The following is a 22,932-nucleotide window of genomic DNA, read 5'->3' as shown; positions in this document are numbered from 1 at the left end:
AACGTGTTAAAGATTTAAACAGAACTAAAGCTGTACCCTAACTCTGAAGATGGCCTACATGGCCCTCTCCATACTGATCTCATGTGGGATGTAGAAAAGTCATCATATCGAGATCTGAGGACAGGTGAAGGTGCACAAACCCCACCAGGAGATTCATGAGGGGAAAGCAGCTCTCAAGGACAGACTAGGCTGAGGGGAGAGGGAGTAATTTACCTGGTAGCCCAGGCCTCAAGTCTTCATCCAGTCACTCACCTGAGCCACCTGGATGAACTTGATGAAGACTTCAGCTCGGAGCTGGGGGGTGGGACGGCTGAGAACCATCAGCTGCACCCACTGGGAGATGCCGTTGCACAGAGCAATGGACCGCTCCATGGTGGGGTTCTCCTTCACGCAGCTGTTCACAAGGTAATTCTGATAATCAGAGAACTGGGGAAAAAGAAACTCATCAGGACTGCGCTCCTGCACTCCTAGAGACCTGAGGGGCATGCTGCCCCTGCTAAGCTGATGGCCAGAATCTGCTAAGGGACAGAGGAACTCTTGGGCCTCCTCTCCTTTCCTGCCAGCAAGGACGGCAGGAAGGACATCTTTCTTATTCCACGCACAGCATGCCCCTCTACATCAAAAGTCATTAGGCATAAATGGATGTGTACATATACTGCTGCTGCTGCTGCTGCTAAGTCGCTTCAGTCGTATCCGACTCTGTGCGACCCCATAGACGGCAGCCCACCAGGCTCCCCGTCCCTGGGATTCTCCAGGCAAGAACACTGGAGTGGGTTGCCATTTCCTTCTCCAGTGCATGAAAGTGAAAAGTGAAAGTGAAGTTGCTCAGTCGTGTCTGACTCCTAGCGACCCCATGGACTGCAGCCTACCAGGCACCTCCGTCCATGGGATTTTCCAGGCAAGAGTACTGGAGTGGGGTGCCATTGCCTTCTCCGTACATATACTAGTTAACCCAAATATTATGCTGAGCAGATATGGATATGATCTTGTTTAAACTCTAACTAGTACAGTATAAAAGAAAAATCTCAATACTAGTTCCAGCTCTGCTGCTGAAGGGGAAAAACAAAGATAATCCAAAATCTATTATGTCACTCACTTTCTCTCTCTCCAATGAAGCTCTGTTGGCTTCAATGGAAGCGAGTTCTCTTGCATGGAGGTGTTCTTTGGTATCACATATAGAGTTTCAAGGAGCAAGGTCTCGGTCAGCAGAGTTTATCTCTAGGATCAGGGGTGACTGTGGGGCATGTCAGCAGCACTTCCAGAGTTTAGGTAAATTCTGAACTAGACCAGTAGCCACTGATTTATTTTGAAATTTCCCCCAGCCATCCAAAGCCTATTCTAGAATGAATTCAAACTCTTACAGGACTTATCCTCATTTTGGGAGAGGAAAATTTTAAAGAAAATTTCTGAAAGACTGATGATTATCAGGGGAAAAATGTGTGTGTGTGTGTGTGTGCACGTGTGCACACGTCTTGTGTGTACACTCACGTGCACAAGGCATCGTGTGTGCATAGTACTACCACCTGAATGAGGGGTGGGGAGGGGAAGGTGGGCTTGGAGGGTGGAGCGGGGAGTGGAGCAGAAGGAACACAGCCCAGCAGTGTGCCCTGACTTGCCCACCTACACACAGCCTGACAGGAAAGCCCACCAGCCCAGAGGGGTCTTCACGGGGATGAGGTGGGCGGCCTGTTGAATTCCTCTGCTTACTCTCAGAGCTGTCGCAGGGCAGCTTTTCTCCAGCCCCTTGGTACATACCGATATCCTCCGGAAGGACTTGAACTCTAGGAAAGTGAGGTGCTCAGACAGTTCTTCTGGCTCCAGATGGTCAAAGAGCAGGGAGACTTTCCGCTTCTTGCTGGTGTTCGATTTTATCCTTTGGGTCAGTTTCCTGGACCAGTCACGGGCATTGCTTTTGTGAGTAAAAGTGAAAAGGGAGAAGATGGGGGAAAAGAATAAATCAAAATTGCTTTTCTAATGCAAGTAAATCCATGAACGTTTCTCACAAGAATATGCAAAGCACCATTAGCTAACTTTCCAGGGCCAAAACAATGTATTAACAGTGTCCTTTAATCAGCTTTTCCTGTGGTGACAGCTAGGGAGCCTGGATGGTTCCCATGAGCCTTCTGAATGTACCATGGGAACTGGGTAAAACATGCTGATCTTAAGGAAGTGGGAACAACGCACTGGTCACGGTGCCCTGGCCTTCAAGTCCTGGCCCCGTCACATATGTTCTCTCCATGTCCACTGTGTGTTCCTTAATCTCATGAGGGTGATGGGGACTCTATCTGGTTGGAAATCTCAAGGTTTGGGGGCAGTTTCCATGCCAGAAGAGCACAGAGAGGAGGTGCCATGCTGGGGAGTCATGTGTAGGAACACACGGTCCCTCTGGGCAGACTTGTGACATTTTCCTCAAATGTCCCCAGGAAATGAAATGACCAAGGAAGCCTAGCTAACTCCAGAGTTGGCCCCACACACATTTTCTTGTAATCGATCCACATATTTCTTATTCAGTTTCCTTCACTAAGGAAGCAAAGAGAAAGGTAGCAGGTTGCAGGCTGTGTTTCCCAAACAGGGATTCCTGAGAACCTTGTCTCCTGACAAAAGGGTTCTATGGTCAGACAAGTTTGGGAAATGCTACAAATTCGGCAGCCCCTTTAGCCAAAGAGCACATTATAGACTCTGAGATGCATCGCAAAAGGGAAGTTCAGTTCACTATTTCTCAAGTATATCTGGTCAGGCAACATCCCACTGACTAATTCCTAAAGAACATACTTTGGAAAATATTGGTAGAGGAAAGTCAGCTAGGGGACAAGGAAGTCAGGGTTTCAAAACTGTCCCAGGCCCTGTGTGCTGCATTTTAAAAATGACGATGTTGCTATTGCAAAACCTTCTTTTATCTTTCATGTTGTTACAGTTCTAAGGAAAGAAGTTCAGAGAGTCCAACCTGCAAAGGAGATTTAAGTGGGACTCTTGTACGTGATTTGGAAATCATTTCTATGTGGCCGTGGCACAAGGCACTAGGGGCTCTCATAGTCCAGCTTCTGCTCTGTCATTAACTCAACTAGCTCTGTGTCCCCAGACGAGCCAGTCTTGCTGAGCCTCAGTTTCCCAAGATAAAACATCTTTAAAATACATTTCAGCACTAGAATTCTATATCCTCGGGATCTGTATTATTCTAAAATAAAGCAACCACATTATGAAAACCTTAGCAGACAATGCGTGTACTCTCCTCCCCCCAAATTAGGACAGGCATTCATTTTTTCAGACTGGGACCATCTCATAAATGAGAAATCCCAAGGAACAATATGAAATATTCCTGAGTACTTTTCCACCTCTGCACAGATTGGAGTGTCTCTCGCAAATGTACCATGTATGTTATAAACCCTCTGCAGGATCCATTTTCTAGCAGTGCCTTCTGTATTTGTAAGTTCAGGGTGCCTCCAGGCATTGGCTGCTGAAGAAGCACCAATTTAGTCACTGTACTTTCAGTTTCTTAGGATTTGTATAAATTTTAATCAGCATCTTGCTACCTGATTTCCTTTTCACTGAGACTTCTTTTTCCTGCTCTCAGATATAAGCCACATACAGCATTATCACCAGGGACTTCTCTGCTTTCCTGGTACATGGCAGGCTTTTCTCTTTGGTAAAGCCACTGAATCTGCCTGAAGCCTTCTTGGGTCACAGCAGGACACAGAGCCTTGCTGAGCAGCCTGGGTTATATCACAGGAGGGAGGTGGTTTCGAAAGATAGGATACTCACATTTGCGTTGTGTCAATCAGGCGGCAGTGGAGCTCCTCACCATTTGCTTTCACCAGTTCCTGAAACTCCTCCATGGTGCTTGCCAGGCTGGTATCCATCTTAAACATGATCCAGAATTCTGTTATCCAGTACCTACATGGTGGGAGTCACAAAACATAAGCCAAAACTGAAGCCAAGGATTCACATTTTGGTAGGTTCTTCCCACAAGAAGGACTCAGAAAAAGACAGGGGCTGATTTGTCCTGTATCCCTGGAAATAAAGACTATATATTTCTCTCTACAGAATATAAGGAGCTGGAGTTGGGGTAGGGGGAAGAGAAGAAAACCACCCACTGACAATCATCTGTGGGCCCCCACACCTGCCCATATCAAATGCTATGCTATGCTAAAGTGAATCATAATCTGAGAAGCCATGACAAAAGATTTAGGCACAACATGTGGCTCTTTCATTTCACCCACCCCACAAAGTCCCAAATGTATGCAGAAATGTTACCTTACAAAATAGCAGATCTTCAGGCAAAGCCCTGGTGAATTCTTTGCCAAGGCATCCTTATAGGTAGGGCTGTGGTTAAGGGAAATGGAAGCCTCTTATAAAAACCAAGCAACTTCTTATCTTTGGAAGATTTGCTAAAACTGCCCTCCCCCAGCCCTCCTAAAATTTTCTTTTAATTAAAATGTTTTCTTACATCTCTGGACCCAGGATAAAACCAACTTTATGTGTGTAGGTGTATGCTTATTATCACCTAGAAGGGCAAAGGTTGTGACTTTATCTAGCCCATGCTGAAGAGGCTTATGAAGAATGCCACAGCATCGCCTCTACAGAAGGAGGAAGTCACCAGCACAGCAAGGCCCCAGCAAAATGATCTGTAAGAAGTGAAGAGGTGCCTCTGCCCACATCCAAGACTAGGAGTCTAGTCTGCCAGAGAAAACAAGCTAAAAAGAAGGGCCCCTTCTTTTCTTTCCAGCAACTGATTTAAAACAAAAAAACACCCTATGCAGTGAATAAGAAAAAAAAGAAGGAATAAATATTCAGATATATTATAATGAAAATCCAAGCAATAATAGGAAAATGATAATATATGCATAGTGGGTGTCAGTAGACTGATCTTACAGGTTGTAATGGCAAGTCATAAAAAGTTATATGAATGACCCAAATACAGTTGGAGAGCATGTGAAGGGTCAATATCACTGGGAATATTCTATGAGAATGATGCCATCCTAAGAACATGAAAGAAGAGCAAAAGTCCACCAAGTTCACATGTCTCTAGTGATATATGGAAAGAACATACATTTATTGCCAAGGTCAAAGAAATGCAAAATCTAATCCAGTGATGAAGCTGTGTGGTTGTACTCTGTTCTATCAACATACTGAGGAATACTATGCGGGCTGTGTGCTATACAAGCCACTGCCCTCTTTCTCTTAAAAACCACCCAGAACTCTGTGAATTCCAGCAGGTCCCTGAAGGGACTCCACTGAGCAGCCAGCAGATGTCTCAATTAACTGGGGCTGAGCAGTCTTCATTCACTGGGTATGCATGTTTTAACCCTTGGAAAACACAGATGTAGATACAGTAAAGTAAAAAACAGTCCAAAGCTTATTACTTTTTTTTTTTAATTAGGAAGGAGTCTGTGTATTTTGAAATCTTACATACCTGTAGTATTTAAGAGCATATTAGAATGATAGCTGTGAAACTTCAATTTGGAATATACAATTAAGGCTTTCCTCTTAAATTTTAAATTCAAACCTTACTAAGTTTATGCATAGCTTTGAAACACCTAAGATGTCAGCTTTACTGTTTATAATTTTAATCTATTGAAGTTACAAGCCTATTTAGAATTCAAAAAGGTCCTTGAAATAGTTTTAAAAATATAAAATATAAAATTCATAATTATATAAGTATATACTATCAATAATTACTTTAAATGTAAATGGAATAAATGTTTCAAACAAAAGACACAGAGTGGCTGAATGAATACAAAAGCAAGATCCACATATATGCTGCCTACAAGAGATGCACTTCAGAATCAGACTGAAAGTTAGGGGATGAAAAAAGGTATTCCATGCAAATGGAAATTAAAAGAAAGCCACGGCAGTGATTCTTATATCAGACTTTAAAACAAAGACTGTAACAAGATACAGAAGAACATTACAGAGTAACCAAGGGGTCAATCCAAGAAGAGGATATAATTGTAGACATATATGCACCAAACATAAGAGCACCTAAACATACACAGAAAATGTTAACAGACATAAAGCAAGAAATTGACAATAAAACAATAGTAATAGGGGATTTTAACACCCTTATATCAATGAACATCATCCAACAAAAAAATCAGTAAGGAAACACTGGCCTTAAGTGAAACATTAACCTAGATGTGCTAAGATATATAGAGAACATTCCATCCAAAAGCAGCAGAATACATACATTTTTCAAATGCAAACGGAACATTCTCCAGGATGCATCACAGGCTAGGCCACAAAATGAATCTCAGTAAATTTAAGAAAACTGAAATACCCAGTATTTTTTCTGACCACAATACTGTAAGATTAGAAATCAGCTATAAAAAAAAAACAAAAACAAACAACTCAAAAATCACAAATGTGTGGAGACTAAATAATATGCTACCACACAACTAATGGATCACCAAAGAAATCAAGAACAAATCAAAAAAATACCTGGAGACAAATGGGAACAAAACCACAAAATCTATGGGATGCAGCAAAAGCAGTTCCCAGAAGGAAGTTTATAGTGACACAAGCTCATCTTAGGAAACAAACAAAAATCTCAAATAAATTACCTAACCTTAAACCTAAAGGAACAAGAGAAAAACAAACACAACCCACTTAGTAGAAGGAAAGAAATTATAAAGATCAGCAGAAATAAATGAAATAGAGACTAAAAACAATAGGAAAGATCAATGAAACTAAGAGCTGTTTTGTTTTTTTTTTCAAAGATAAAACTGGTAAACCTTTCTAGACTTAAAAAAAATGGAGAGGGCCCAAATCAATAAAATCAGAGATGAAAAAGAAGTTACAACGAGTACCAGTAAAATGCAAAAGATCATAAAAGATTACAACTATATGACAGTAAATTTGACAACTTAGAAGAAATGTACAAATTCCTAGAAATATACAATTTCCCAGGACAGAATCAAGAACAGAAAATATGAGCAGACCAATTACCAATAACAAAACTGAATCAGTAATTTAAAACAATACAATGAACAAAAGTTCAGAACCAGATGGCTTTACAGGTGAATTCTACCAAATATTTAGAAAAGAGTGAACACCTATCCTTCTCAAATATTCTAACAAGTTCCAGAGGAAGGAATACTTCCTAACTCATTCTATGAGACCAGCACCACCCTGATACCAAAATCAGACAAAAAGTTCACATAAAAAGAAAATTACAGGCCAACATCACTGATAAAAATATGATGAACACAGATGAAAAAATCCTCAACAAACATTAGAAAATCAAATTCAACCATATATTAAAAGAATTATATATGATGATTAATTTGAATTTATCCAATGGGTGCCAGGACAGTTCAGTCTCCACAAATCAGTCAGTTGACAAATTGAAGAATAAAAATCATATGATCATTTCAATAGATGCAGAAAAAATATTTGAGAAAATTCAACATCCTTTTATGATAAAACTCTCCACAGTGTGAGTAATGAAGGAACATACCTCAACATATATGCCATATATGACAAGTCCATAGCTAATATACTCAATGGCTGAAGAGCTTAAAGCATTAAGCTCCTTAAAGCAGGAACAAGACAAAAGATGCTCACTCTCACCACTTTTATTCAACATGGTATTAGAATCCAGCCACAGCAATCAGACAGTAAGAAGAAATTAAAGAAATCCAACTTGGAAAGGAAGAATTTAAAACTCTCACTGTTTGAAGATGACATAATACTATACAGAGAAAAGCCTAAAGATGCCACCAAAAACTACTAAAGCTCATCAATAAATTTGGTAAAGGTGCAGGGTACAAAATTATTGAAATCTGTTGAATTTCTATATACTAACAAGGAACTATGAGAAAGAGAAATTAAGAAAACTATCATTTACAATCACATCAAAAATGAATAAAATATATAGGAATAAATCTAACTATAGAGGTAAAAGACTCATACTCAGAAAACTTTAAGACACTGATGAAAAAAATTGAAGATGACAGAACAGATGGAAAGGGATACTTATGTTCACGGATTAGAAGAATGTTGTTATGATGACCATACTACCCATCAGTCTATAGATTCAATGTAATCCTTATCAAAAAACAAATGGCATTTTTATCAGAATTAAAACGATTCTAAAATTTCTAAGAAAACACAAAAGATCCTGAACAACCCGAACAATCTTGAGAAAGAACAACACAGGTGGAGTTATCATGCTTCCTGACTTCAGACAAACTACAAAGCTACAGTCATCAAAACGGTATAGTATTGGTATAAAAACAAACGTCTAGATCAATGGAACAGAAGAGAGAACCCAGAAAATAACTTTGAAACTTACAGTCAATTAATCTAAAACAAAGGAAGCAGGAATATACAATGGAGAAAAGACAGTCTTCAATAGATGTTACTGGGCAAACTGGACAGCTCCATGCAAAAGAACCAAACTGCACTATGCAGTCACACCATGCACAAAAATAAATTCAAAACTGATTAAGAACGTAAAGGCCCCAAATCCATAGAACCTATAGAGGAAAACATAGGAAGTATGCTCTTTGGATATGTCTCCTCAGGCAAGGAAAACAAAAGCAAAAATAAACAAGTGGGATTATATCAAACTAAAAAGCTTTTGCAAAATGAAGGAAACTATCAACAAAAAAGAAAAGGCCACCTACTAAATGATGGAAATATTTGCAAACAGTATGTCCAATAAAGGGTTAATATCCAAAATATACAAATAACTCATACAACATAAAAAAAAATGGTTAAAAAACAGGCAGAGGATCTGAATAGACGTTTTTCTAAGAAGACATACAAATGACCAACAAGCACATGAAAAGATGCTCAACATCATTAATTATCAGGAAAATGCAAATCAAAACCACAAAGAGATCAACTCATACCGGTTAGAATGGCTATTATAAAAAAGACAACAAATGACAAGTGTTGGTGAAGATGTGGAGAGAATGAAACCCTTGTGCACTGCTAGTAAGAATATAAACTGGTGCAGCCACTATGGAAAACAGTAAATAGGTTCCTTAAAAAATTAAAAATAGAACTCCTGGGTATTTATCTGAAGAGAACAAAAACATTAATGAGAAGAGATATATGGAGCATGATGTTCAATGAAGCATTATTTACAATAGCAAAGGTATGGAAGTAAACCAAGTGTTCATCAAGAGACGAGTGAATAAAGAATACTTGGCGTACACAAACACACAATGGAATATTACCCAGCCATAAAAAAAGAACACAATTCTGCCATTTGCAACAACATGGATGGACCCAGGGGGTACACACTAAGTGAAAACAGTCAGAGAAAGAAAAATACTGTACTTCATTTATACATGGAATCTAAAAACACTAAACAAATGAATATAATGAAAAAAGAGTTATTTGTACAGAGAACAAACAGGTGTTTGCCAGAGAGGAGGAAAGAAATAAGTGAAGGAGATTAAGAGGTACAAACTTTCGTTTGTAAAAATAAATGAGTCATGGGTATGAAATGCACTGTATGGGGAATACAGTCAATAATTACATAGTATCTTTGTATGATGACATGTCATAACTAGACTCATTGTGGTGATCATTTTGAAATGTACGTGTGTGTGTTAGTTGCAGCGTATCCAACTCGTTGACTCCAGGGACTATAGCCTGCAAGGCTCCTCTGTCCATGGAATTCTCAAGGCAAGAATACTGGAGTAGGTTGCCATTCTCTTCTCCAGGGGATCTTCCTGACCCGGGAATCAAACTCGCATCTCCTGCATTGCAGGTGGGCACTTCACCATCTGAGCCATATCAAATCACTGTTACATGACAGGAACTAACATAACGTCATAGGTCAATGATACTTCAAAAACAGATAAAAAAGAAATCAGATTTGTGGTTACCAGAGGTAGGCGGTGGAAAAAGGGGGGAATGTATGAAGGCACTCAAAAGGTACAAACTTCCAGTTATAAGACAAATAAGTACTAGAGATGTAATGTACAACATGATAAACATAATTAACACTGCTCTATAGTATATGTGAAAGCTGCTAAGAGGATAAACTCTTAAGTTATCATCACAATAAAACTTTCATCTATTTTCAATTTTGTATCTATATGAGATGATAAATATTCACTAAACTTACAAATCATGCTTTAAACCTTAAAGTTTTATAGTGCTTTAAGTCAACTTTATCTCAAAAAAAGAAACCTGGAATAAAAAATAAAATCCAAGTTGCAGTTTAAAACCATTGCAAGTATTTAATTAATTGGCATTATTTTAATTAAACATTTTTAAAGGTCCCTACAAGTGCTTAGAGGGACACTCTAGACCTATGAAAAGAACAAGATTTGCAAGCTAAACTTGAACCCCTAAAGAAAAACTATGACTGTGAAATTTGTACTTTTCATAAAAGGAGTTTAACTTAAAAAACCTAACTTTTGATAGACTTACTGTTTATAAAATCTATCCTTAAGGGCATGAAAACCAAACAGAAACACGAAACATAAAACCACACACACATACACACATCAACAAAGGTAATCAATATAAAAAATAAGCCCAGGTAAATTTCCTGAAGTGAATGGTTCCAATCCTTGCCTTTCTTTGGGCACAAAAGAGAGGAATGAGAATGAGATGATTTTATATTTCTTTATGACACATGTTATTCATCCCTTCAGTGCAAAGAGAGTCAAGCATAAGGCATATTCAAGGGAAAATGTTCTAGAGTCTATTTTTATTATTTGATCTAGTAGTTGAAATTTTTAACTTCTTCCTTATGAATGAGTAAGGCACACAAAAAGACCCACTTTTCTTCTAAAACAACTGGGTGGACACATAAATCAACACGGTGCCTCTTATCGTGGAGTCCGTCTTTCTCCTGGTTGCTCCCCATCCTTCTCTTCACCCGTCTGTTCCCCTGTGCTCAGTGCCGGCTACACTGCGCAGCAGGATCTGTGAACCCCGTCGGTCTTCACCTGAGGGCCAAGCCTGTGGGCACACAGAACATCACTCAGGAGGGCAGAGCCCCCCAAGGTCACAAAGAGCGTGCCTCAGTGGGGCCACCTGAGCGAGGCAGGCACCGCTTCTCCCTTGAGGAGAGGAAGCAAGCAGCAGCACGTGCAGGCCAGGACTGAGGCTCAGGCGTCTGCGGGGGCAACTGTCATTGTTCGCTGGAAGCTTCAGGCGCCACATCTTCACAGGCAGTGCTGTGGCAAGAAAGTACCAGGACAGTTCCGACTGTACCTTACAGGCATCCAAACTATTCAAAGCATGTTGTTAAATTTTTCTCTCTCAACCGTGGAAAAACAGGAAACAACAGGAAATGATCCAAGCTTTCATAACGAACAATAAAAAGGACCCACTCAAGTCTGGTGTATTGAGAAGTTTGGCATGGAAGAGAGAGGGTTTCTGAGAGAGCAGAGGACGGAGCAGGCAGGGCACACTGGGTAGGCTGAGGGTCTACCATCCCCCTCTATCTGCAGAGGCTCTGAAGCAAGATCTCATTTGCTTCCTAGGAAAGTAACTGCAGGGCTGGATGATAGAGGAGGAGGTGGCTGTGCAGATGAGCGGCCCCGCATGGGACAGAGGCCGAGGAGAGAGACTCTGGGGCCCAAAGGAAGGCGGAGGCAGGGGAATGGAGAGGAGAAAAGAGCTAAGAGTCATTTCTGAAGCAGGAACCCTGGGATTGGGTGACTGGCTCCGTGGGAGGTGAAAGGCAGACAGGATTGTGAGGGCTTTGATGGTGCTGCTTCAGGACATCAGAGGGGCAACGGCACCATGGACTGAAATTGAAAATGAAAATCCAGGTGTCAAAGCAGAACTAACGGGGTAGTAGTAGTGGAGGTGGTGAGTTAAGTTTTGAGTATATTAAGACTGAAGTGTCTATAGGACAAAGCAGTCCCAACATTTTTTTAAAAAATGGTTTGAGTTAGAGAAATTTGGACTTGAAGGTCATCAGAGGAATGGTGGTGGAAATCCTGGTGATAAATCACCCAGGGAAAGTATAGAGAGAAGAAAACCAGAATGTTGTCTCATTTTGAAGAGGTTCTCAAAGAAAAGGCTGGATGGAGAGCTGGAGGTGGGTGTCCCAGGAGAAGGGAGACCCAGGAAGGTGCAGTCCAGAGCCCTGGAAGGAGTTTGGAGATGTGGGGTGCTGTCAACAATGTCTCTACAGGGAGGTCGCTATAAACAAGGATGGAAAATAAGCTACTGGGCTTGACAACCAGGAGGTCACTGGTGACATCAGAGGAAAGTCTGAGTACAGGGGTGGAGGCCACAGTCGGGTGAAGGAGTAAGTGGGAGTTGAGAGATGGGAGATAGTGAGCGTGGACTATTTTAAGAAGTTTGTGCATCACATTTCTGACCCTAACAGTGGAATGAAGGGGAGGCAGGGTTGAGAGTTTATTTTTAGGTTAGGGAGACGTGAATGAGTTTTAGACTGAGGGGCAGGTGCCACTGAAGATGCAGGGTTTAAAAGGACAGGAAAGAGGGAAGATAAACTATAGAGAAAGATTCTGCAAAAGTGGAAGCGAGAATAGCAGGGAGGAGGACTCTGGGTCCACAGAGGGGGCCACAAATTAGTCCTTGGAGAACAGTTTTTTCTTTGAGTATTTAATTACTGACACTATTGAGAAGTGCTGGTACATGGAGTTCTAGTATGGTTTTAGAATGCTCTGTAGATTAGACATCCATCTATTACCTGTAACCTCTCATTATATGGATGCCTTCGAAGGCCACTGAAATGCCACTGAAAACACCTTCTCTGAGAGGTTTATAAGCGGGCTTAGGGAATAGATTCAGTCCTGATGGCTTTTATGCTTTTGCTGAGTGCCATGAGATGAAAAGGGAGGGCTGGGGAGAGTGCTAAAGGATTAGAAGAGCTCTATAGCATGACTCAGTGCCCAGGACCTGGGCTTCAAGGTGCTAAACAGTCTCACCTCACCTACAGCCCACGGTGTCATCAGGCATCAGAAAGACAGAGAAAGCAGTCATTTTCCCCACCCCACTCAATTTACAGCCCAAAGAAGGTCAGAATCCAGCAGGGTTTGCTTGGCACAGCCAGAGCCTCAGTCTAAAGCACAAAGGCACCAGCTACCCTGGGGTCAGGAAGCTCTCTTCAAAACCTGGGAAGGTTGAAGAATTAGACAGGAAAGCCAGAATGCAGCACCCTTGTCAATTTGCATGCGATGAATATGAATTTTGATTAATCTTCAGGAAAAGTATTTTTCACTAGCAAGAGCGAACGAAAAAGACCGTGTCTGCATGTTAATCTCTTTGACCTCTCCCCAGAAAAATCAGCATCAATAACACTGCCTTTTCCAACAGAAGACACATATACACACACAACACATATCTCCAGACACGCATGCCATTCCCTGAAAGAACGCATGAACCCATTAACCACTCAGGGTTATGCCAAACCAACCAAAATGAAAGCATCATTCACATTTCACATTTGAATCAATCCTATTTGCGGATTGCCGCCAGGCACTGGGCTAAAGGATATAGAGTGATAACTTTTTGGAGCAGTTCAGCAGAGGAAATGAGAATTCGGTGCATGGTCAGCATGACTTGCAACAGTTGGTTACTTCGACACAGGTTTCCGTCTGCATCTGAAAACACAAAGAGCAGCATCTGAGCAAGGCCCCAGGGAGGAATTAGTTACCTGACGGGACACCTGCCAACTCCCATCACTCGTGGGGGAGACCAGAGTGCAGGCTCTGCAGCGCCTCCTCCGTGGCCTTCGGCACTGCACATTCCTCCCTTCTTGGCTTTTCTTATCCTCCTGCTGCATACTCCCCTTCCCCAAATGCCTGTTTTGATGCTCATTAATCACCCCACCAGAAGGTGGTAGAATCGTGGGGAAGTGGTACCATTTGCATAGGTACTCATGAGTCTGCTGAAAGCAGAAGCAGATCCAGGTTTTGTGGCTCCCAAAGGGCATATGGTGGGGGGAGGGATCCCAGTGAAACGAGTTACAGTCTTAATAGATCACAGTTAAAATACCTTGCTTTTGTAAGCTGCACAAAAACATATGAGCATATGAATACATTTCTAGGGCTGGTCCATGATCTTGGAAGGGCTCATGCCAGTGAGGGGACCTAAAATGCAAGTCTCCCTAGTTTCACGGGCAGTGCATCTCTGGATGGGCATAAAGGAGGAAGACCATGGGCAAATGTGACTTTGGGAGATTATGGGTTTACAAGTACCTATGATGATTTGTATCAAAGAGCATGGTTAGCTTCTTAATTGGGTTTCCAAATCCCACTGGTACCAGATAACAAGATTTTTTCCATACACTGGCACTGGGTATAAAGATTCCTCCTAGAGTGGTTTTCAAAATCTTTAACACTTGTGGCAGGAAGTGTTAGGGGCTGGTTGTTCACAGACATCTATTCTCTGTCCTTCACCATGGATTGCATCACCAGGTTCCCTTGCCAGTTAATTTATAGTTGGGTTCAGCCATTGGGAAGCATCAGCAAGAGATGGGAGGAGAGGGAAGTCAGGATATTTTTCTCCTTCCCTCTCTGCTTTGGTACCACTTTCCTGACAGCTGCTACAGGTCTCTTTGATAAATGATTATACTGTTTGGCCCCTCTTTCAGGGCTCCAGCTCTCACTGGGATCTAAAACTATTATTCTCCCTTGACTTTAGTTCTAAGGATGTTGACAGTCTCTGGGTATCTGGGTACAGTATCTCAACTCCACTCTTTGTAAGTAGTGGCCCTTCATTCAAGTGTCTTCACTTAAACCATGTGAATTCTGTTCGCTCTTGGGAACTTTAATGATTCAGTGGAAAATATCAAATTAAAGAATATACATGAATTTTTTTAAATCATTTTTTGCTCTTTAAAGCACATTATACAAAAGGGGTTGACACTTTCATTCTTTCTAAGTGTACCAAATTGTAAATGAAGGACACAGTCCATCTGGGCTCAGAATTCAGAAGTCCTGGCTCATCCTCAAATAATGATCTAAAGTCATAGTTCATTGACTACAATGACTGCATAGTTCATTAACTACTTTCGAAAATGTAAGGAACCCTGACGAGATCACTCCCCTTCCCCTCACCAAATGCACCAGTTCACCTGAATTCTGTTACTCTTACTTCTTGCCTTCCTCGGTTACCATGGAAAGCACTTCAGAAGCCAATGCCTCCACTGAGCTCTGAGGATCTTTTTCTTAAGGACAGTGACACCATCTTTGTCCACTTTCTCTCCTCCAATATCAACTTTTCTCTCTCCTGGCTTACCTCCATTGGCATTTAAATATGCACCAGAACCTCCTATTTAAAACAAAATGAAATAAAGCAAAACCTGAAACCCTTGTCCTCTCTAGCCATCTCTCAATTTTGCTCCCCCTTTCAGTAAAACTTCACTGTCATCTATTTCTCATCTCCCATCCCCTTTCAACCATTCCATTTTTGACTTCTACTTCCATTATCTCACTAAATCTTTTATTTTCAGGGTCACTGATCAGGTCCATATTGCTAGATCCAAGAGTTCATTCCTCTGTCCTCATCTTACTTTATGACTCAAGTTGCATTCAATCCAACCCAACCCAAGCTGACAACTCTGTCCTCCTTCCTGGAACACTTTCTCCTCTTGGCTTCCTCAGCATCACACTCTCTCAGCTTCTCTCTGTGGCTCTTGTTCTGTCTCCTATTCCTTTGCTGAGCTCTTAAATGTCACCATGCTGTGGCTTAGTCCTCCCACTTCTTTTTCTTTTCTAACAATTTTTAAAAGTTAAAACTTAAGTTTTAAATTAAAAAAATTAGTTTATTTCTTCTAGGCAGGGAAATTCATCTATAGTCCTTTGGGATAAAATACCACTGATATGCTTGTGACTGCCCAACAGACATCTTCAGCCTTACTTGGTGAATCCATATAGATGTCTAATTTCAGACTTAACTCATCCAAGCAAAATTCTTGACTTCTCCCTTCCCCAGTTCACTTCTCTTCCATTCTTCCTCATCTCAAGAAATGGCACCACAACCATCCTTTCACTTACCCAAACAGAAAACCTAGGGGTCACCCTTTATTTCTCATTTTCCCTCATATCCAATCCATTAGTGAGCCTTGATTCTACTTTCAAAATAGATCTCAAACCTCTCCATGCTCCCCCATCCTTGCCAACATTCTAGTTGTAATCATCACCATAGAGACCTACTTGACCTCCCTGTTTTCACTCTTATCCACCTACCCACCATCTGTTTTCCACGAAGCAGCCAGGAGTGAGCTCCTAAAACCCACAAATCAGGTCATGTACTTAATATGCTTCAGTGGAGGCCATTACCCTTGCAATAAAGCACTGACTCCCAACTGCAGCCCAGAGCTCTCCCCATTCTGGTTCCTTTTAGTCTTCCATTTCATTTCATACCATATTACTCTTCTCCGTACTCCTGTCTATACCTCAAACGGTCCAAGCTTATTCCTACTTTGCATGTGTTCTTTCCTTGAATGTGGCCTTTCTTCCCTTGGACCATTCACATCATTTATGTCTCAGTTTCAATGTCACATCCTCAGAATGGTGATCCTTAAACTACCTCTGTAGCCATGATCCTGCCCGAGTTTCTTCATAGCACTTACCAATGATCTGAAGTTATCTTTTGTATGTGTTTAATTTTCATTTTCTGAGTCTCCACTAGAATATAAGCTTCGTGAGATCTGACCTTGTCTGTTTTTTTCACAACCATATCTCTAGGGTCCAGAACAGTGCTGATACATGCAGTTACTCATTAAACATTTACAGGGTAAATGAGTGAACTATACCAAATAGGCGGAGAAGGCAATGGCATCCCACTCCAGTACTCTTGCCTGGAAAATCCCATGGACGGAGGAGCCTGGTAGGCTGCAGTCCATGGGATCGCTAAGAGTCGGACACGACTGAGCGACTTCCCTTTCACTTTTCACTTTCATGCATTGGAGAAGGAAATGGCAACCCACTCCAGTGTTCTTGCCTGGAAAATCCCAGGGACGGGGGAATCTGGTGGGCTTCTGTCTATGGGGTTGCACAGAGTCGAACACGACTGAAGTGACTTAGCAGCAGAAGCAGCATACCAAATAGGAGACCCCTTAACTTTTCATGTTTCTTTCGATATTGTGTTTGCTTTTTTCATTAGCTATTTCATTAATATTTAATTGTTGTTGTTATTCAGTTGCTAAGTTGTGTTCAACTCTTTTGCAAACCAAAGGACTGTAGTCTGCTGCCAGGCTCCTCTGTCCATGGGATTTCCCAGGCAAGAATACTGGAGTGGGTTGCCATTTCCTTCTCCAGGGAATACACCAAACCCAGAGATCTAACCCGCTTCTCCTGCTCAGCAGGCAGAATTCTTTACCACTGAGCCACCTGGGAATCCCCAATGATATATAATATACACACTTACTTTCTTCTTGGCCACAACTTATGAAGTTACAATTAACAAAGTTATAATTTGATAAATCATTTTTAAGAAGTATTTAATCTAGCCTGTTACAGTTTTGTAAATCTTTCATTACTTGTTCTAAACTTACCCTCTGGTGAGAGAGGGTTAGTACGGCTAACTCTGTTTTCTGGCCCACATAATTTCTGTAATATATATCTCCTGCCACAAAAATTCTGTAAAACAAAACATCCCAAAATTCAGTGCTTGAAAACAGTGATCTTTTATTTTCTCAAGCGTCTATAAGCTGGCTAGGGGCTGGCTGATATTGGCTGGGCTTCGCTGGGGCTCCTCTCCTACATGCCCCCGGCTTCCCTGGACCAGCGGGCTAGCCACGGCGTGTTTCACGGGGCTGGCAGGGCGCTGTAGGGGACCTGGACTGCCCAAGGCCTCTTACCCTAGCCTTGGAACGGGCATGCTATCACTCCCCCTTTATTCTTTTGGTCAAAGAAAGTCACTGCTGAACCTCAAGGCAAAGGGCAGGAACCTCATCAGGTGGAAAAGATCACTGATGTGGAGAAGGCAAAAAACTGGAGGAGGGGACAACAATCCACTCTGCCACAATTATGGGATGCAAGTTTTCAGTTCGGCATCTGACAACAGAGCTGTCACAATGCACCTCTCCTCACAGAAGCAGGGGTGTTCCCATCCCCACACGTCACGGCACCAAGCGGGAGCATCTGAAATGTATTTGTAGGGCGTGCATCAGAATGTTCACAGGAGCCACGGACACAATCGCAGACGCACTCAGTATGGACAGAACCTAAAACCGGTTCTCTCAACTGTTCTTTGTGGTTGCCAAGCATCTTTCCAAGGACTCTCACGTATTAGGGAAAGGGGCTTAGACGTGTCCTGAGTGAGATCAAAACCAAGTCACACATAGAAAGATTCAGGGACCCAGATAGGCTTATTATGGAGAAGACTCAGGAGCGATATTAAAATTATCTTCAAATGTTTGTAATGCTATGTGTAGATGGAGGTTTAGACTTCTTCTGTAGGGCCACAAACCGTGGAACCAGAGAGGACGAATAGAGAAAAATGACAGGAAAGAGACCTGGGCACAACACACGGTACAAACAGTCCTAATCCTGAAGCCCGTCCAACAGCAGAGCCATTCCCATCACAGACGTGTTCAAGAAGAGGCGGGCCAGGACATTCAACCACATCATTGTATCTGGCTTAGCAGCTGCTATTTACTGAAATGAAAGTAAAAGTGTTAGTCACTCACTTGTGTCCAGCTCTTTGCGACACCATGGACTGTATGCACTGTAGCCTGCCAGGCTTCTCTGTTCATGGAATTCTCCAGGCAAGAATACCAGAATGAGTTGCTATTTCCTTCTCCAGGGGATCTTCCTGACCCAGAGATCGATCCTGGGTCTCCTGCATTACAGGCAGATACTTTACTGTCTGAGCCCTGAAGTCCTACTCAATACCGGAGACTCTGCTAAGTACTTTAACAATTTTACTTCTAATTCACACAACACTTCTAATGGTGTCGGTCCTGCTTATAATTTATAGCTGAGAAAATCAACACACAGAGAGATGAGTTCCTTTGTTCTGTCTGGGTAAAGAGACAACGGGTGGAGGAGCTAGGATCTGGCTGCTGGTTGGTTTGATTCCAGATCCCCAGCTCTCCATGACACTGCATAGCCATTTGTCAGAAGAGGGAATTCAAGTATGAAAAAGGGGAAATGGCTAAAGTAGATAAACTTTATGATCTCTTCCAGTCCTGAGGGCTACAAGACTAACAGATGCCACTGGCATATTGGATTGGAACCAATTAATGCACATTTGAAAGGACAGCTTTTTGCATCTGACGATTTCTGAAAAACTCTCCTATATGCCTTGGTGGATGGATTCTGATCATTCAAGTTGCCTTTAAAATAAGAAGGGTGCCGTGCCTAAGACTCACAGCCATAGTCATTCTCCACTTACCTTGCACTCCCCTCTTCCCCAGGGTTCTGTGATGCCCCCGCCCTCCACACTTTGGGCATGTTAATCCTCACATGTTCTGGGGGAGGGCGGCTGGCAAATGATAAGGCTGGGAGGGAGTGACTCACCCAGCAAAGGGAGGCAGAGACAGAGGAGGGAAGGTGCATCTTGGCATCTCAGTCCACACCCCACTCCTCGGTGTCCCCTTTTCCACAGGAGAACGTCCTGGTGTGTGCATTTGCCCTCGTTCCCACCACTGCCTCTCCCTGATGCGACCTTCAGCATCTGTATGACTGCATCAAGGAGGCACTCGTCTCCTGCCCTCATCTCAGAGAGCAGCGCTTCTTCCTTCTTGAGGGGAAGAGCCTCCCTCTGAAAGGTAGATCTAAAAGTGGGTGATCCAGGGGATCACCTTCCAGTCTTCTGGATTTTATTTTGATAGTTTGGTATAACTTCTGTAAGCTGATTTAAATATTTCAGCGAATAATTTAATTTTGTTTGCAGCTTTAGGCTTTTGAAAAACACAGGGTGTCAATCTAAAAATTCTAATAAGTGAAATGTGCAATGCATAATAAAATGTGCATATTTTCTCATTACCATCTGCTTCTTCTTCTACTTCAGTGGAAGCCTGCTTTAAAAGGTTAAAACCTCAGTGGGACATAAAATGTCAACCTTACGTACTCCATCACGCGACCTGAGGAGCAGTGTGTGCTACTAGTCGAAGACCCACCCGACCTGTGGTCCATCTGCTCCACAGAACAAGCAGGAAAACCATGTGGCTTCTAGAGAGTCATCTCTCTGTGAGCCAGCAACGGGGTTTCCATCCTTCGATTCAGTGCTGGCAGCAGCCACGCTTCATGGGATCAAAGCATCTCAGGGTGGAAATGACTTTAGCTACCTTCCCCCTCAACCTTCTAACTGATGCACGACCCCCTCCCCTAAAGGCATCACAGGTAACAGGCCCTGCCTGTACCCTTCCAATAACAGGACACGACTCTCTAACTACTCTACAGAGCAACTTTTTGCTCTATTTCAATTAAAAACATTTTATCATTAATTGACTCAGTGCAAGGTACAGTCCTAGGTACCAAAGGAGGTATGAAGAGCTACAAGAAAACCCTTGTCCCCGAGGAGCCCACAATCTAGTGCGGGGATAAGACACACACTCAAGATACTTGAACATCATCTCAGGCGGTCAATGCTAAAGGTGCAACCCGTGGAGACCATGCTGAATGGTGATAAAGTTCTGGGGAAGAAGAAACCCTATCCAGTCGTGGTGACTCGGGAAGCATCTCTTGATATCTGAAGTGAGGTGACCCAAAGTTTCAAGAGGCCATCTGGTCCAGCCCTCTGCCTCTCGGTTGGCCTGCAGACGCCATTCTTCCTTTCTGTGGTTTAATCTTAAATAAGCTGTTTGCCTCCCAGGGTGACTATCTTCTCCCTGGTGATGAGACTCCTGTGAGAACAAAAAACCTGCAAAGGGCTGCATTCTAGTCCCCACTTCTTGCTGACGAGGGGTGGGGGCGACTTTCCTTACGTGAAGGCTTATCTGGGGGGTGAGGTGGGAATGACTCATTGCAAGATGGACATAGAACATTTCCACACCACAGAAACTCCAGATCAGAGTCTCTTCTTGCCCTGTGTTTTGGTTACCATGGAAATCTCTTGAGTATGAAAGGATTTGGTAGCTCAGTTGGTAAAAAATCTGCCTGCAATGCAGGAAACCCTGGTTCGATTCCTGGGTGGAGAAGATCCCATGGAGAAGGGATAGGCTACCCACTCCAATATTCTTGGGCTTCCCTGGTGGCTCAGTTGGTAAGAATCTGCCTGCAATGCAGGAGACCTGGGTTTCATCCCTGGGTTGGGAAGATTCCCCTGGAGAAGGGAATGGCTACCCATTCCAGTATTCTGGCCTGGAGAATTTCATCAACTGAGGAACTTGGCAGGCTACAGTTCAAGGGGTCGCAAAGAGTCAGACACGACTGAGTGACGTTCACTTTCAAAGGCATTAAGTCAGAAATTGGTATCCTGAGGGTAAGAAAGCTGTCAACACTGGGTGGGGGTGGGGTGCTGGGCTTAGTCGCTCAGTCATATCTGACCCTTTGTGACCCCATGGACTATATCCCGCCAGTCTTCTCTGTCCATGGAGATTCTTCAGGCAAGAATATTGGAGTGGGCTTCCATGCCCACCTCCAGGGGATCTTCCCAACCCAGGGATCAAACCCAGGTCTCCCGCATTGCAGGTGGATTCTTTACCAGCTGAGCTACCAGGGAAGCCAACACCAGGTGTGCTGAAACCAGAGGCCAGAAGATGGTAATGGGAAAGTTGTATCAGAAAGCTGGGGGGCAGGGTTGGATCTAGAGCTAGAGCAGGACTGCTTCTGCTAATGCAGATCAGAAAGTCTGGAAACAGAAGAGGCTGCTCCACATAGAACCTGCCAGGCACACCCAGAGTTCTGAATGGACTACAAGGTGATAAATGTTCCAAAGAAATGAACCCTACTTGACAGCAAGACTGTTATACTCATCAAATCCTGCCTGGAGAGTGTAGAGAAACTGGCAAGCTAAAAACAAGTTTACTGGTGTGTGGTTTGCTTGGTGGATTGATGTCTTAGAGCCTACAGCTGCAGCTGGGGCAGGAAGTGCACGTGAAGAACGTGGTGTCACGCACACGCTTTGAACTCAGAGCTTCTACTACCTGAGCAGCTTACGACACGTATCAGTACCACCTTCATCTTTGTTTATTTCTGGTCCTCAGCCCCTCCAGATTTGGGGGAAGACTACAATTGAGAGAAAGTAAGTGATTTGCTAAGAACGGAGTCTCAGTTCACAGGGCAGGTGTGCTAACCAGCGTGGCTGCTGCTGGGGATGCGCTGTTTAAACAGCAGCTCTCCTTGGAGGGTGAGGGGGACTCTGATTTGCAGTGTTTGCAGATTTCTGTGGTGCTAACGCTCCCACTATGGCCAATTCCAAGCCACCAGTGTGCAGTCAGGGTGGGGAGCTGGGAGGAGATGCTGGCAGTTGGCTCTCAGGCTGGGTGCGGCTGCTCCTAGATGCCATGGCTGCCACTCACACCCACGGACCTGGGTATCTCGTTCCCAGTGCTCCCAAATTCACTGTCCCCCTCAATCCTGATCTCGTGCCCTCTAGGCTTGCCTGGTGTAACTGACCAGCTAATCCCTATCATTGCAGGCCCTGGGAGGAGAGGAAGACATACGGGAGCACCCTTTTAGATGTCTTCGTTGTAACAGTGACTTCTTGGGAGTGCTTACAGCTCTCACCCAAGGATGAGCATTTTAATGTAGAGTGGGAATTTGGGACAAGGAAAGTGCCCAGCTGCCCATGCCTTGTTCTGGGTCCCTCTGGGGTAACGTGGTACATCATACCCAGACCCAGGGTGAGTACCCTGACCACATGACAGAAAATCTAGGTCTAGTTGGAATATTTTCTATTCCTTGGCTCAATACACTGTCCAGCAGCTCTGAAGACCTTGGTTACAAGTAGCTTTTTTACTTATTTGCACTGGCTGGAGGACACCATGATGTAGGACAATACAAGGCCTCCATTTAACCATGACCTGCAATTTCACACTTTTGCAACAAGCCTTCAAGCAGCATCCCACCCAAGTGGGAAAGGGCCAGG

At 43.1% G+C, this 22,932-nt stretch overlaps 1 protein-coding gene across 8 annotated transcripts in view; it reads right to left on the bottom strand.

Moving 5' to 3' along the window:
- RASGRP1 (RAS guanyl releasing protein 1) overlaps positions 1–22,932 on the bottom strand; it is a 216,770-nt gene that overhangs the window by 23,245 nt on the left and 170,593 nt on the right. For 7 of the 8 annotated variants that reach the window (XM_044925228.2, XM_044925230.2, XM_025295938.3 and 4 more), the window contains 5 exons: positions 13,445–13,550; positions 4,252–4,314; positions 3,760–3,891; positions 1,756–1,909; positions 253–426 (listed from right to left, as the gene is read on the bottom strand). In XM_044925228.2, coding sequence (XP_044781163.1) covers positions 253–426; positions 1,756–1,909; positions 3,760–3,891; positions 4,252–4,314; positions 13,445–13,550 — 629 coding nt within the window. Of the gene's footprint in view, positions 1–252; positions 427–1,755; positions 1,910–3,759; positions 3,892–4,251; positions 4,321–13,444; positions 13,551–22,932 lie in introns of all 8 variants that reach the window. The other variant, XM_044925231.2, reaches the window with a different exon arrangement.

This window comes from Bubalus bubalis, chromosome 11 (assembly GCF_019923935.1).
Source record: "Bubalus bubalis isolate 160015118507 breed Murrah chromosome 11, NDDB_SH_1, whole genome shotgun sequence".
NCBI lineage: Eukaryota > Metazoa > Chordata > Mammalia > Artiodactyla > Bovidae > Bubalus > Bubalus bubalis.
The sequence above is the reverse complement of the archived record's forward strand: the minus strand, read 5'-3'. Positions and strand labels throughout refer to the sequence as shown.